This window comes from Sorex fumeus, unplaced genomic scaffold (assembly GCF_029834395.1).
Source record: "Sorex fumeus unplaced genomic scaffold, SorFum_2.1 ptg000093l, whole genome shotgun sequence".
Classification (NCBI taxonomy): domain Eukaryota; kingdom Metazoa; phylum Chordata; class Mammalia; order Eulipotyphla; family Soricidae; genus Sorex; species Sorex fumeus.
Genome location: NW_026606150.1, coordinates 3,240,432 through 3,253,795, shown reverse-complemented (window position 1 = coordinate 3,253,795; position 13,364 = coordinate 3,240,432). Strand labels below are relative to the sequence as shown.

General features: G+C 55.3%; 1 protein-coding gene across 1 annotated transcript; it reads left to right on the top strand.

The window, feature by feature from the left end:
- Nucleotides 1–6,239: 6,239 nt before the first annotated feature.
- On the top strand, nucleotides 6,240–12,112 carry LOC130039812 (phospholipase A and acyltransferase 2-like). Its single transcript, XM_056131737.1, has 5 exons — nucleotides 6,240–6,335; nucleotides 7,346–7,484; nucleotides 9,467–9,738; nucleotides 11,617–11,736; nucleotides 12,009–12,112. The coding sequence occupies exons 1-4, from the start codon at nucleotides 6,327–6,329 to the stop codon at nucleotides 11,692–11,694; spliced, it is 498 nt and encodes a 165-aa protein (XP_055987712.1). The 5' UTR covers nucleotides 6,240–6,326; the 3' UTR covers nucleotides 11,695–11,736; nucleotides 12,009–12,112.
- The last annotated feature ends 1,252 nt before the right edge of the window (nucleotides 12,113–13,364 follow it).

The following is a 13,364-nucleotide window of genomic DNA, read 5'->3' as shown; positions in this document are numbered from 1 at the left end:
ATCTTTTGTTCTTGCACCATCAGGTCCTCGATGGACACATCCTATGTCAGCGGTGGGAAACGGGCACTGGTGGAGGGATGGGTATTTCATCATTGTATAATTGAAACCCAAGCACAAAATTTGTAAGTATGCAACGGTACCTCATGGTGTCTCACTAATAAAAATTTTAAAAAAAGAAAGTACAGACAGTCATTTTTGTCCTTCTTCGTTTTGGCAGCCTAGTTTGGCCCTGAGATTTTATCAGCTTCTCCTTCCTCATCCTTCCTAACGCAGCCGCATTTGTGTCTCTTTCAGGGTCAGGGGAATGAGACCCATTGTATTTACTGGTTTTGGCACATCGAATATGTCACGAATAGCTTGTCAGGCTTTGCCGTGTGGGTGGGACACTCTCGGTAGTTTGCCAGGCTCTCCAAGAGGGATAGAGGCTTTCAGGGTGACCTATAATCATCCTTGCAGGTGTTCTCATGGTCAAACCACGTTTGAACCCCATCAAATATGGTGTGGTAATCTTTTTTTTGCTTTTGGGGTCACACCTGGCTATGCACAGGGGTTACTCCTGGCTCTGCACTCAGGAGTTACTCCTGGCGGTGCTCAGGGGACCATATGGGATGCTGGGAATCGAACCTGGGTTGGCTGCGTGCAAGGCAAACGCCCTACCCGCTGTGCTATCTCTCAAGCCCCGGTGCGGTAATCTTGTGTTGAGTGATTTATGATGTGACGTGTGGCACTTTGTGGCCACGCAGTCCAGAAAGCATCCTGGAGCATGGCGGTGGCCAGGTACTGGAGGTAGTGGAGGTAGTGGAGGTCTGCCTGGCTGCTGGGAGCAGGCAGAGGATCTCTATTCCCAGGTCTGTTGAGCCTGAAGTCCAAGGTCACAGAGTTCCACTTCCCTGGTTCTGTGGGGCTTCACTTGTGAGTGAGTCTTGGCCTGAGTGTCCGTAAAGCATCCTGGAGCGTGGTGGCGGCCAGGTAGTGGAGGTAAAAAAATAATAAAAGAGGCCTTTGATTTCAAATAGCCTCACTTTATCATTGCTATTCATGGCCACCTCTTGCCCCCACTATCTGCAACGTGAGTGTTACTGTAGAGCTGCCCATCGCAGCCAGTGATGGTCCTTGACCCCCAGCCTCACAGGGGTGGAGGCAAATATGTTTGTGGAAGCGCCTTTCTTGGATTCTGGAGGCCACGTTTGATCTGAGTCTGAATATTCTGTCACCAGACAGCAAGGCCCAAGAGACAGACTGGGCGAGGGGTCTCTCCCCAGAACCTGCAGAGGGTGGGGATGAGCCTGGCTGCCTCCAGGGGACCTGGCCATGAGGGGCTGGCACAGGCCTCCCCAGGGCCGTGGGGCAGCTGCTGGTGCTCTCTGCGCCCTGTCACCTGCAAGGGGCTGCCTGAGCACCTCCCCCTGCACCCACATCCTGGGCCGCACAGAGGCTGGGCCCTAGGACAGTCCATGGCACACACAAGAGTCCTCGCCTCCTTCCTATGTTCCTGTGTCCTGACTCAAACTACCTTTAGAGCATCCTCTGCACTGGTGGATACAGACAGCGATCCCTGAGCTGTTTGTGGAGGAGTGGGAGGGGTCCAAGGAGAATGTCCCTGTGTCCAGCCAGCTGTCCCACAGCTCCAAAGTGGCACAGATGCACCTTTGATAAGTGACAGGATGACATTCAAGGATGACTCCAGGGCTCAGAGAGCTCAGTCAATGAGAAAATGCTTTGGTGGTGAAAAGGTCCCTCCAGGAGCACCTTTGGCAGAACCCCTGAGACCAGAGCCAGGAGTAGCCCCAAAACATCTCTGCTGTGGCAAAAACGAAGACATAAAAATAAAAGCAAAACAAACCAAAGGGGACCAAGAGGCCAGGGAGGTGGCCCTGGGCCAGGGATTCAGTTTTTTTTTTATTTATTTTTTTCCTTTTAGGGTCACACCTGGCGATGCACAAGGGTTACTCTTAATTCATACACTCAGGAATTACTTCTGGTGGTGCTTGGGGGACCATATGGAATGCCGGGACTCGAACCAGGGTCAGCTGCGTGCAAGGCAAACACACCACCTGCTGTGCTATCGCTACAGCCCCCAGGGATGAATGTTTGATACTGGAACTGGCCCTGGGTATTGGCCCGGGGCATCGCTGGGTGAGTCCCAGGGGCTGTAGCTCTACATTGTCAGTGGCCAAGAGTCCCCGCACTGGCTCTGGGCTCCTTGAGCACTGTCTGTAAACCTGTCTGTGCCTCGAGGTGACAACATCAGCCCCGTGGCCTAGGAATGCACGAGAGGGCCCACAAGCTGCTCTATGAGAGTCTGACTGAGGAGATCTGATGGGCAGCTGGGCTGGGGTATGTGCGGGTGCTGAGGGTGACTGACCCCAAGAGACCGGGGACCCTTCCACCCCCTGATCTGCACAGCTGCTGCCTGCAGGTCCCTGAGCTGTTCCCAGGCTGAAAATTGTCCCTGAGGTCAAGGGTCTCTGAGCTGTGCGGGCGGTGCTGGCCGGTAACGAATGCTTAGAAGGGTGCGGGGACCCCTGGTGTGCAGCCCTGTTGGCGTCTGATGTGGGAAGAAAGGGCAGTTCATGAGAGCAGGCCCCTCGCTGCGGGCTCAGCCTCACTCTGGGCACTGGGGTCAGTGGGGAATCACTGAGCGGTCAGCGTGTGAGTCAGAGATTGGCAGTTGGGGATGGTAAGCTCCCTGAGAAGTCTCTGGTACTCCAGTTCTCACTAGGAAGATTCGATATTCTAAGCCCATCTGCTTCTAATCAAAGTCTGTAACAGGTCTAAACTCTAACTGGAGGGGCACGAGGCTTGTTCTAGAGGACACCAGGGCTGAGGCCAGTGCTGCTCAGGGAGGCCATGAGGACTTTTGTGGGGCTGTGTGGGGCTGGACATGCATACTGGACCCCATCAGGCACTGTAGCTGTTAGCAGCCCTTTCCTATCTGTCTAAATCTGTTACTTGGCAAAGAGCCCAACAGATATAAATTCCTGCTCTTGCTGCAGTCATGGTCCAAGGGAGGATGGGAAGGTCCGGAATCTCCTTACATCACTGCAATGGGCGCGGCCCATGGTGGGTGAGAGAGCAGAGAGTCGGACCCGGTGGGTGGGCCAGCTGGGGCCTACGACCTCGTCCACACCAGACGGCAGTGGGTTGGGGTTTCCGAGGGTGCAGATATGTTTCTGGGTGTGGGCCAGCTGGGGAAGGGGCTTGGTTTCTTCCTGACTTCGGGCCAGGGGGTGCTCTGGTTCCCTCTGGGGTGCTGGAGAGCAGGCGCCAGAGACTCCATCTCCTTCCCCTAGGAATTTCTCTCCTTTCACACCTTGACGCCCTCCTCCAGTCTTTCTGTAGGGCTAAGATGTGTCCCCATTACTGAGGGTTTACTATCAACCAGGTGCCGACCCTGATGGGGGGAAGAAACAAGCGGGGGTGTCCCCTCCTGATGGCATCTCTTGGTGAGGAGCAGCGCTGCACCGGGGGTCACCTGTGCTTCACACACCACAGGCCGGGCCAGCAATGGCATCAGACTGCCTTAGTCTCCATCTTTGTCATCATCATCATCACTGTGACCAGCGTCCTGCATCTGAGTTCCTGACTCCTGCCCCTCCGCCATCTCCCTTGTCTGCCTTGGCTTCCTGACCCCGAGTCCCTGAAGTAAGATGCCTGGAGGGGTCTTTTCAGGTTTTTGGCACTGAATAAACTTGTCCATTGGCAGAACCGTCCTGGGTTATAGGCCTGTGCGGGGAGCTGCCTGCTTATGCAGGGTCCTTAAGTGGACCTAGGTCTGGGAGCTGCCTCACTCAGAGGGCCAAGTGTCCTTGGCATAGCTCTCTGTTTCGCCACCTCTGATACGTGGAGTAGTCATTGGAATATGTTTTTTTTTTTTTGCAATTACAATGGATGATTTTACCTGCCAAGTTCCTTATAGAGATGTGTAAGAGGCTGTCTGAAATAGAGATCAATGTTGCTATTCCATGAGAACTCAGCCCTCTCAACCACTTGTAGTTTCTTTGATCCTCACCTTCCCTCTCGACCTGTTCGGCTGTCAGCTGGTCTGGCAGGCCTGCGGGTGGCAAGGGACAGGAAAGTGTAGATGGGAATAGGGAATGTGTCTCTGAGGCATGTGACCCCGGTGGGTCCCACTGCCATCGGTCCTGCCCTATGAGGTTCGTTCTGCTCAGAGCGGGCAATTTGGGGGCTGAGTGTGGGGCTCCTTGCAGCATCTCCCTCCCTGCCCAGACTCTCCCCTTCCGCTCCCCTTCCTGCTGCCCGTTTTTTCCCTCCCCTCCTCTCCCTGCACATTGGGTATTGGGATGGGGGTTGGGCCCCTCCTGCTCTGGGCTCAGGGGTCTCTCCTGGTGGTGTTCAGGGGACCATAGACAGTGTCTGGGTGGAACTGGGTTGGCTTCATCTGAGTCAAGTGCCGTCCCCCTTGCACTGTGTCCGGCCCCCAGACGGGTTGACTTTGGTCTCTTCCCTGACCTCGACCACAGCACATCTTCCACTCAGTCCCTGATGTCCAATATCTCCTCTCTCTGTCTCATTTCCTGGTCCAGGTGTTCATTGGGCGGGTCCTGCCCTGCTTGGAGAAGGAAATGGCAGCTTTGACAGGAAATGCTGATGCGGAATTTAAAATATTTACATGCCTGAGAGGGTGAAAGAGAAATTGAAACTTTTCTGAAAGTGAAACAGAGTGCTCTGTACTTAGAGGCAGGACCCAGGGTAGCAGGTCACTTGGAGGCAGGACAGCGGCTTGGTAAGTGTTCAGGAAACTGTGCCATTAGACTGTTGGTTTCAGGTGGGAGAGAGTGTTGGGTGAGGCGCGGCTGTGTGCAGGGTCAGTAGTAGGTTGGTCGTGGCTCCGGTCATAGCTAAGGCCTCAGAGCAGCCCTGGGTGTGGCCTTAGCACCTCGGACACCATCGTCCCCACAAACTTAGGGTCTGCGCGGCACCACGTCCTTGACAAGGGGCACTGCCTGAGACCCCACAGGCATCCAACCCCCATGGGGCAGTTCAGTTACTGGGGACTGTGGGGACGTTCCTAGGGGTTTTGGTGCCAGAGCTGCTTGGCCTGGGCGGGGCAAAATGGCGGCTCTCGTAGGACTCCCCCTCCCCCCCCCATCCTCTGTCCTTGCTCTGTGTAAGTGGGACTCACTGGGAGAGGGCCCAGAAAGATAATCCAAGGGGTAGAGTCAGGAGAGCAGCCCTGTCCCCACACCAAACCAGGCCTCCTTCTTTGCTTCTTGCACCCCGCCCTCCCCCCCTCAGCTGCTCTGATCCTGCATCAGGAACAGGCTGCCCCTGACCTGGTGCCTGGAGTCCAATCCTGAGGATATGCCTGATGGGGCTAACAAGGGCTGTTTGGGGTCAGCACTTTGGCATTCTCTGGAGGGGGAGAAGGAATTTCAAAGTGTGCTAGGACCCGCTCACTGCGATATCCCGGATGGAATCCATATCTAAGCATTTCTGTGTTTTCCCTTTTGTTTTTTTTTCCATTCTTGTCCCTGTCCTGGGCTGGAGTGATAGCACAGTGGGTAGGGTGTTTGCCTTGCACGTGGCTGACCCGGGTTTGATTCCTTCTTCCCTTTCAGAGAGTCTGGCAAGCTACCGAGAGTATCTAGCCTGCACGGCAGAGCCTGGCAAGCTCCCTATGGCATATTCAATATGCCAAAAACAGTAACAACAGGTCCCACAATGGAAACGTTTCTGGTGCCCACTCGATCAAACCGATTATCGGGGTGACAGTGCCACAGTGCTACAGTCACTGTCCTTTGTGTTTCTTGTCCCCTTTGTGTGTTTCTTGTCCTTTCCCCACACTGCCTGGTCTGGAATCATTTCAGATATTTCCAGCAAAAGGCCTGATGCTGGGGATCCCCGGTCTCCCTCAGTTTGGATGTCGGTCACGTAAGGTGGACGGCTCTTGTCACAGAGGCAAAACGGGTTGAAGAGAGATTGGATGAGGCAAAGGCAGAACGGGGCAGTTTCTATCAGGAACATGACTAGGAGGGACGAGCGATTACATGTAGGACACAGCCCTTTCCCTAATAATCATTCGTTTGAAGCTCTGTGTATAGAAAGTGAAAGGTAATACCTCGGCTCTAACTCACCCTCCGCCCCTCCAGACTCTGACCTCGAACCCCGATATCCCCTCTGCTTAACCCCTGCGTCTCTGTGCCTACTGGGCACGACCCTGCCTTGGGGACACAGCAGTTTTGGTGTGAACTTTGATGCGCCTCATTTATGACACAGGTGCACGTGGGCACGGTTGAGCGAAAATAAAACTCTGCAGTGCAACGAAGGCTGAACCTCAGGCAGCGAATCTCTCCGAGACGAAAATGGCCTCTGTAAGTCTCCACAGACCCTCATTTTAAAATCAGAAAATTGGCGCTAATCCAAGTTCAGGGGTCTAGTGTTCGCTCTATCTTTCTGCCGCCCCTATGTTGACTCAGACCCCTCGGGTCCAAGGCCTTGTCCCATCGTTTCTCCCTGAGCCTCAGTGGGCAGCGCCCTCCCCATCCCCAGAAATGCAACCCCTGCTCATGGCACCCGGCTCTGCTGAGGCAGCGAAAGCCGGTGTGGCCAGATCCAGGGCACCCCCAGAGACTCCTGTGAAGGGGCCCCCATTCTGAGGGGACCAGGGCACAGTCTCTCTGCTCATGCTGCTCCACAGGGGCACAGCCCCCCAAGCTCTCCAGCTCCCCCTGGGTCCCCCCATCTGCCTCTTGCCTGAACCCAGATTGCATTGCCCCGGGCAGGCCCCTGTGATTGTGGGGGTCTCGGGGTGCACTGGGGGAAACACTCAGATACAGTCTTGGCGTCTCTCCCGGGGGAGGGGCTGACAGGCTCCTGCTCTTCCTGACCCTGAGTCCCCTCCTCTGTTGGGCAGCTCTGACTCCCAGGAGTGAGGCCCATGTGGGCAGGGCCTGAGCTCAGTGTCCCCAGGCTGGTCTGGGGGTCGGAACACGAGGTCACCCCGGGATCAGCAGATGGGGGAGACAACAGCTTGGGGTAGAGTGTAGACCTCCTCGTGATCAGTCCTTTCTTGCTGACACAGACTTGCTCCGTGCAGGGAGGGGACTCCCGCCCACTGTGCACCCCTCCCTGTACGCCCCCCGCTATGGCTCTTCTGGGGACCCTGTCTCTTTGTCCCCAAAGCCTCATTCCCTGTCCAGCAACCCCAGGAAAAGTGTCTACTCTCTTGGTGAGGGGAGCTTCTACCTCTTCATATCCTGCAGGGGGAATATTGCTCATCTGTGGCTGGGCTGGACTCCTTGCAGGTGTGGTACTTGTAGAATATTTTAGAACCTTCCCTGTTAAGGACTCACTTCTTCCCGTCTCTCTTTTTCTTTTGTAGAATAGAATCGGTCCTGAGCCCAAAGCCGGAGACCTGATTGAGTTTTTCCGTGGTGGGAAATTCGCCCCTCCCGCAGTGAGATATCAGCACTGGGCCGTGTATGTGGGAAATGATTACGTGGTCCATGTGACTGGCCGAGGTAAGGACTGGGTCTCTGTAGAGGACGGGCTGAGGTGACTGGGTTTGGGTCACACTGTGCTGGTGTCCCTGCAGGCCTGGCTGGCAGGCATAGCCACTAAGGCTCAATGACCAGGGCTGTCCCTTGTAGGCCTGTCAGCTGCTGATCTGTAGCCAGAAGTTCCTGGACATGAGGTAGATACACCTCTTTAGACATTAGGGGGTCACTCAGCCCCTTTAGAGGACAGGTTCCTCCCACACGCATCTCCTCTATAGCTGCTTATCTTCAGGGACAGAGGACGGAAGCAGGGGCTCCCCCAGCACTCACCACTTGCCAAGGGCTCAGAGGGAGCATAGCCTGGCCAATGTGAGTGTTCTTGGGTCCCCTCTCTCTGCTCAGCTGCATCCTCTGAAGATCAATAAGAAGCACCCTGGGATGGGCTGGCCGCAGAGAGGGGCAGGGGCGGCTTCGGCAGGGCTGAGTCAACACCCTCTTCCCAGTCCCTTGGCTTAGAGTTTTGACCTAGTTATTGGATCCCCAATCAATATTACCACATAAGGTTCTTTTGTTTTTGCAAACATAGATATTCATTTCATGGGAGGGTGGGTAATAAGCAGGGTGCCCCCTACAGGAGAGATGGAAAAGCACATTGGGCTGAGCTGGGAAAGGTGGAAGGGAGAGATGGGGGATGCTTGGGAGCCTGGAAGGGGTGGGGAGGGGGGAGGGAGGAGGGGTTAGGAAAAGAGTCAGAAGACTATGCAGCAGGGGAGGGATGATCCGAAGGAGAATTTTGAGGTCAGATATATTGAGGCAGAGAGATGAACAGGCTGTGTTTCCATGCATAAGGATGAATCCGTAGTATAAATATTAGAGGGGCTTCTGGATCTGTGCTCAGGAGAACTGATCACCACCACAATACTCCAGTCCCTCTGCTCGGGGTTCCTCTGGGCCCGAGGCTCTGGTGCTGCTCAGACCCTGCAGTGCTCTGGCCACACCCGACTTTGCTCCGGATCATGTGGTGCCCGTAAGGAACAGGGCCAGTGCACACCGAGCCTGCGCCCCAACCACGGTCCATCTCGAGAACCCAGAATATTTCTAGAGTGTCCCGGGACGTAGCTATGGATGCCCCATGAGGGGTGGGGGCTCTACTGCTGGCCCCATGCCCTCCCTACCCAAACACAGTGCTTATGTTCCTCTTGTGCCTGAAACTCCCCTCATGGCCAGATGAGATGCCAGCAGGGATAGATTCTCTCCTCTGGGCTCTCCTGTGACCCGCCTGCTCCTGCAGCCTGAGGGAGCCTGGCCTGACAGTGTGGAATTGGCCTTTGGTGATAATCAATGGTGAAGGACAGCAGAAATCCCCCTCTTGCACACAAAGCCCCTAGAGCAGCTGAGCCAGACACTGGCACCATCCCAGCTGTTCTCCTGGGGCGTCTTTAGAGGAGAATCAGGGAACTTGACCCTGGGGAGTGTGGACATCTCCTGCCCTGGATCTTCTGCCGGGGCCTGCTGAGGCTTCCCAGCTGGGGCTCAGGGCGTGTAGCTTTAGTGACTGGCCACAAGCTACTTGGATGTTGGGCAGGGACTAGGAGACAATTTTGGCCACCTTGGCTTTGTATCCGTGTCATCCAGCTTCAGGTGACAGTTCCAGCAACATTTGCGTCAGGGCATATAAAGAACTCCCAGTCTCTACTTCAGAACCAGCAGTGAGCGGGGGGCCTGGGTCAGGGAGGAGCACATGGCTGTGTGGGAGACCCGGTTCCTTCCAGCTTCCTTCTGTCCCCTAGAAAAGAAATGAGGGAAAGAGAGTCCGGGGACTCCAAAGCCTTTGCTAGAGTCCCAGGCCCAGTGGGTCCCACTGTGGCTTAAATTTGGGGGTTGTCAACCTTTCTGGGCTCACCCCCTCTGTGGGGATAGGGGCCACGCGGTGACTTACTTGGGCTGTTGGATTCCCTGGCATTTGTGCAGGGTTGACCCTGAGTTCTCTCTTGTGACCCCCATAGACAATGAGATTCCGGGTGGAAATTTGTTTGTGGCGGCATCTGTCCCGGGCACCCGAGCCATGGTGAAGATGGAGCTGCTGTCGAAGGTGGCCGAGGGGTGCGAGTACCGGGTCAATAACAAACATGATGGTAAGCGCCGAGCGCGATCTCCTGAGGAGATCGTCCAAAAGGCCTTGGAGCAGGTGGGACAGGAGAGGCCCTACAGTCTCACCCATGAGAACTGTGAGCATTTCGTCATGGAACTGCGCTACGGAGAACCCATCTCCGACCAGGTGCGTCCTCAGCCCATTCCCTCGCCCCGAGCAGGTCCCCACTAACCGTCCTGGGCCAGACAGACATCTGGCCATGAGCCAGACAGAGAGCCACTGTTCCCCTCCCCAGATGTCACTATCACTATCAGGTAGGGAGTATCAGCTCAGACTCTGAGATGGGTCTGTGTGGACCCACTTATGAGAAGCAGTTTCTCTCACCCATTACACAGTTGGAAAAAGAAAGGCCCACAGTGCTCAAGGTATCATCAAAACTCAAGCCTTGCCCTATAGATGGGTTCTGACCCCAGGTCAACTGCCACAGAGGCCTTGACTGTCTCAGAAGGAGGTAGGGAGAGGTTGCCCCACAATGGAGAACAGTTTTGCTTTTGGCTTGAATCTCACTCTGCCAAGGGAGCTGAGCGCCCAGGGTATGGGGGCTGTGAGGATTAGATAGAGGAAGGGCCGGGCTGTGGGTGAAGAGGCAGAGCACATGCCTGGCATGCGGGAGACCCTGGGCCACACCCCGAGCTCCTCAGGGGCAGGCAGAGCAATTCTATATGTGACAGGAGAGAAAACAGTAGAGGACTTGGGGGGAGCGAGACCTGGCAGAGGAGGTGGTTTGGGCCACTGGCACTGCCCACGGCTCAGGCATCCCCTTACCCTGCACTCAGGCTCACTGTCTACTGGTCAGTGTCACAGTTGGGTGCTTCCCCCAACCCATGAGCTGTGTCGGGCCACTTTGATGAGTGGCTTTTGTTCAGAGCACCACAACTGTGCTGTTGACAGTCTCTATGAGCTTGTCTGAGAAGATGCTGTGAACACACACACACACACACACACACACACACACTCGGGTTAATCAATCCTTTAGTTGTGGTGGTGTAGTACATCTGGTCTCACCCTTGCAGGGCAGCTGTCTTTGTCCCTGAACCATTTCCTCTTACCCCTGGAGTGTGGTTGTTTTCTTCTCTCCCTTGACTGAAATACCCAATGCCACAGACATATGCTCTGTGTTCTCCTTTGCAATATTCTCTTTGGTCCCTGTTTAGGATGTTATTACCCTCTCTCTGATACCCTGAGTTCCCTGAGAATCATCTGTGCGACTATGGGCCAGTCCTTTATTCTGTAACTTCAGTCTTCCCGCTGTGAGTGGGAGCATCAGAGATTTATGAAGAGGGTTATGAGGCAGCCAAGACAAACAACTCCTGTAGCATGCAGTTCCTGCTGTTACTGCCAGGTTTCCAAGGCCTCCTGCTACACCTGGGTGGACAAGGGCTGCCTCAGGATGACTGCTGCTCTGCTCAGAACATTCACCCCAGGGAATACCCTCTGTCTCCTGTATCATGCTGCATTCCCACCTCTTTCAAGATCCATTTCTACTCCAGGACTCTCTCCCTGATGATACCTGGGTGATAACTCCAGTGAGAGCTTCATCTCTGGAGGAACAAATAGTCCCAGCCCTCGTTCAGCAGGTGAACCTGAGCGGCCACTGGGGCTGCAGGGGGCTGAGAACCCGGATAGGATTATTTCTGGTGCCTCAGCATCCCCCTTGCTCCCCAGTCTTGGTTGGCCAGCCCTGACCGAGACTTCAGAGCACTCCCCTCGTCCCCACAGTGCCCCCCTGTTGACTTCCTCCGCCTGTGCCAGCTCCAGGCCTGCGTGTCCCTCCCGAGTGTCCACAGAAGACACCCACAGCTCCTCTCCCTCTGCTGCTCCCCGCCGGGCAGCAACTCCTTCTTATGAGGGTACTGCCTCCTCGGGAGCCCCTCCCGGCCTCTCTGCTCCCCCTGGGTTCCACTGAAGAGGACCTGGGTCAGCTGGTCCCTCCTGGGTGATGTCTGCGGGTATGTGCGTGGAGGCCAGAGTCTCATACCGGTGACCCCCTGGTTCCTGCTGCAGGTCAGAAGAAAGATTTTGCATGCGCTCGGTGTTTTGGCCGGTGTCATCGTAACAGTGGGCGCCATGATAATACTGTAGCAGCCTGCACTGTAATGCGGATCAGACTGTAGCAGGATTGTGGTAAGAACCTCGAACCCGACATCCGTCCTAGCCAAGAGGGTTGGATCTGGCCTCTCGGTCACCCTGATGAACCCTTCGGACTAATTTTAGGTAGTGCAGGTGGGGACTCCGCAGCCCATCTGGACCCCAGTGTGTGAGCTCCAAAGCTCCTTAGGGAGCCCCAGGCTGAGGGGGCGGGAGTGCCTCTGGGGGAAGGGCTGGAGCTGGGCTAGGAGGGCAGCCCAGGTGGGACTCGTGTCCCTGTGACAAGGCGACCCACTCTCTCTCTTCAGGGGACTCTCAGCCGACTCCATCCCTTTCCGGCTCAGCAGGAACGTCCGTCCCCACCCGACGATCCCCGATCCCCGTCCCACACTGTCTCTCCCTTGTTGGTGGCTCAAAGAGCAATAAAGGGCTGGACTCCGGGGTCTGCATCTGTGTCCGTCTTTCTTCTGCAGGACGCGGGTCCTTCTAACAGATGCACGGGGACAGGATGGGCAGGAACAGGACCCAGGGCCCGTGGCCCGAGCTGTGTGTCCACGAGGCTGTCACCGGGTGTGGCCCCGGTGCCCGCTGCTCCTGCTGCCCCTGCAGAATGCGCCCGCTTTCTCGGTTCTCCCGTCTCTCCCTCTCTCCTCTCTCTCCTCTGTGGCTCCCCCTGCTCCCGCCCAGGGCTCCTGCTTCTTCCCACAGGGTCCTGCACAGGCCTCCCAGGGGCCTCTGTCCAGCGGACCCCACTACGCCCCCCACCCACCCACAGGCTGCCGCCCAATCCCCTGAGAACATGATTGGCTGAACGCCCCCACACTGAGCCTCTGATTGGCTGCTGGTGGGTCAGCCTGGATAGGAGCAGGGGTAGCATCCATCTGGGTGCCTGGAGAATATTTAGCTGGAAGTTTGGACTTCACCCTCGAGAGATTCGTGGTGTGACCGTGTGGTGGCAGCAATGCCTCTCTTCAAAGAGGAGTTTCCATGTCCCACCTTGTTTGCAAACTAAGTTTTCTTTTCTCTTGGTCTTGTTCCTCTTGTTCTTGTTCTTCTCGTTCTTGTTCTTCTTGTTCTTGTTCTTCTTGTTCTTGTTGTTCTTATTGTTCTTGTTGTTCTTGTTCTTGTTCTTCTTGTTCTTGTTCTTGTTCTTCTTGTTCTTGTTCTTGTTCTTCTTGTTCTTCTTGTTCTTGTTCTTCTTGTTCTTGTTCTTGTTCTTGTTCTTGTTCTTCTTCTTCTTCTTCCTCTTCTTTTTCTTGTCCTTCTCCTCCTCCTCCTCCTCCTCCTCCTCCTCCTCCTCCTTCTTCTTCTTCTTCTTCTTCTTCTTCTTCTTCTTCTTCTTCTTCTTCTCCTTCTCCTTCTCCTTCTCCTCCTCCTCCCCATCCCCCTCCTCCTCCTCCTTCTCCTCCTCCTCCTTCTCCTTCTTCTTCTCCTTCTCATCCTCCTTCTCCTCTTCCTCCTCCTCCTCCTCGTCTTTTTCTTCTTCTTCTTCTTCTTCTTCTTCTTCTTCTTCTTCTTCTTCTTCTTCTTCTTCTTCTCCTTCTCCTTCTCCTTCTCCTCCTCCTCCTCCTCCCCATCCCCCTCCTCCTCCTCCTTCTCCTCCTCCTTCTCCTCCTCCTCCGCCTACTCCTCCTCCTCCTCCTCCTCCTCCTTCTTCTTCTTCT

What these genes read in the sequence shown, in the direction of transcription:
- LOC130039812 (XM_056131737.1), top strand. An exon ending in GGTCCATGTGACTGGCCGAG is followed by an intron (nt 7,485 to 9,466) that starts GTAAGGACTGGG and finishes TGACCCCCATAG; the next exon opens with ACAATGAGATTCCGGGTGGA. An exon ending in GAGAACCCATCTCCGACCAG is followed by an intron (nt 9,739 to 11,616) that starts GTGCGTCCTCAG and finishes TTCCTGCTGCAG; the next exon opens with GTCAGAAGAAAGATTTTGCA.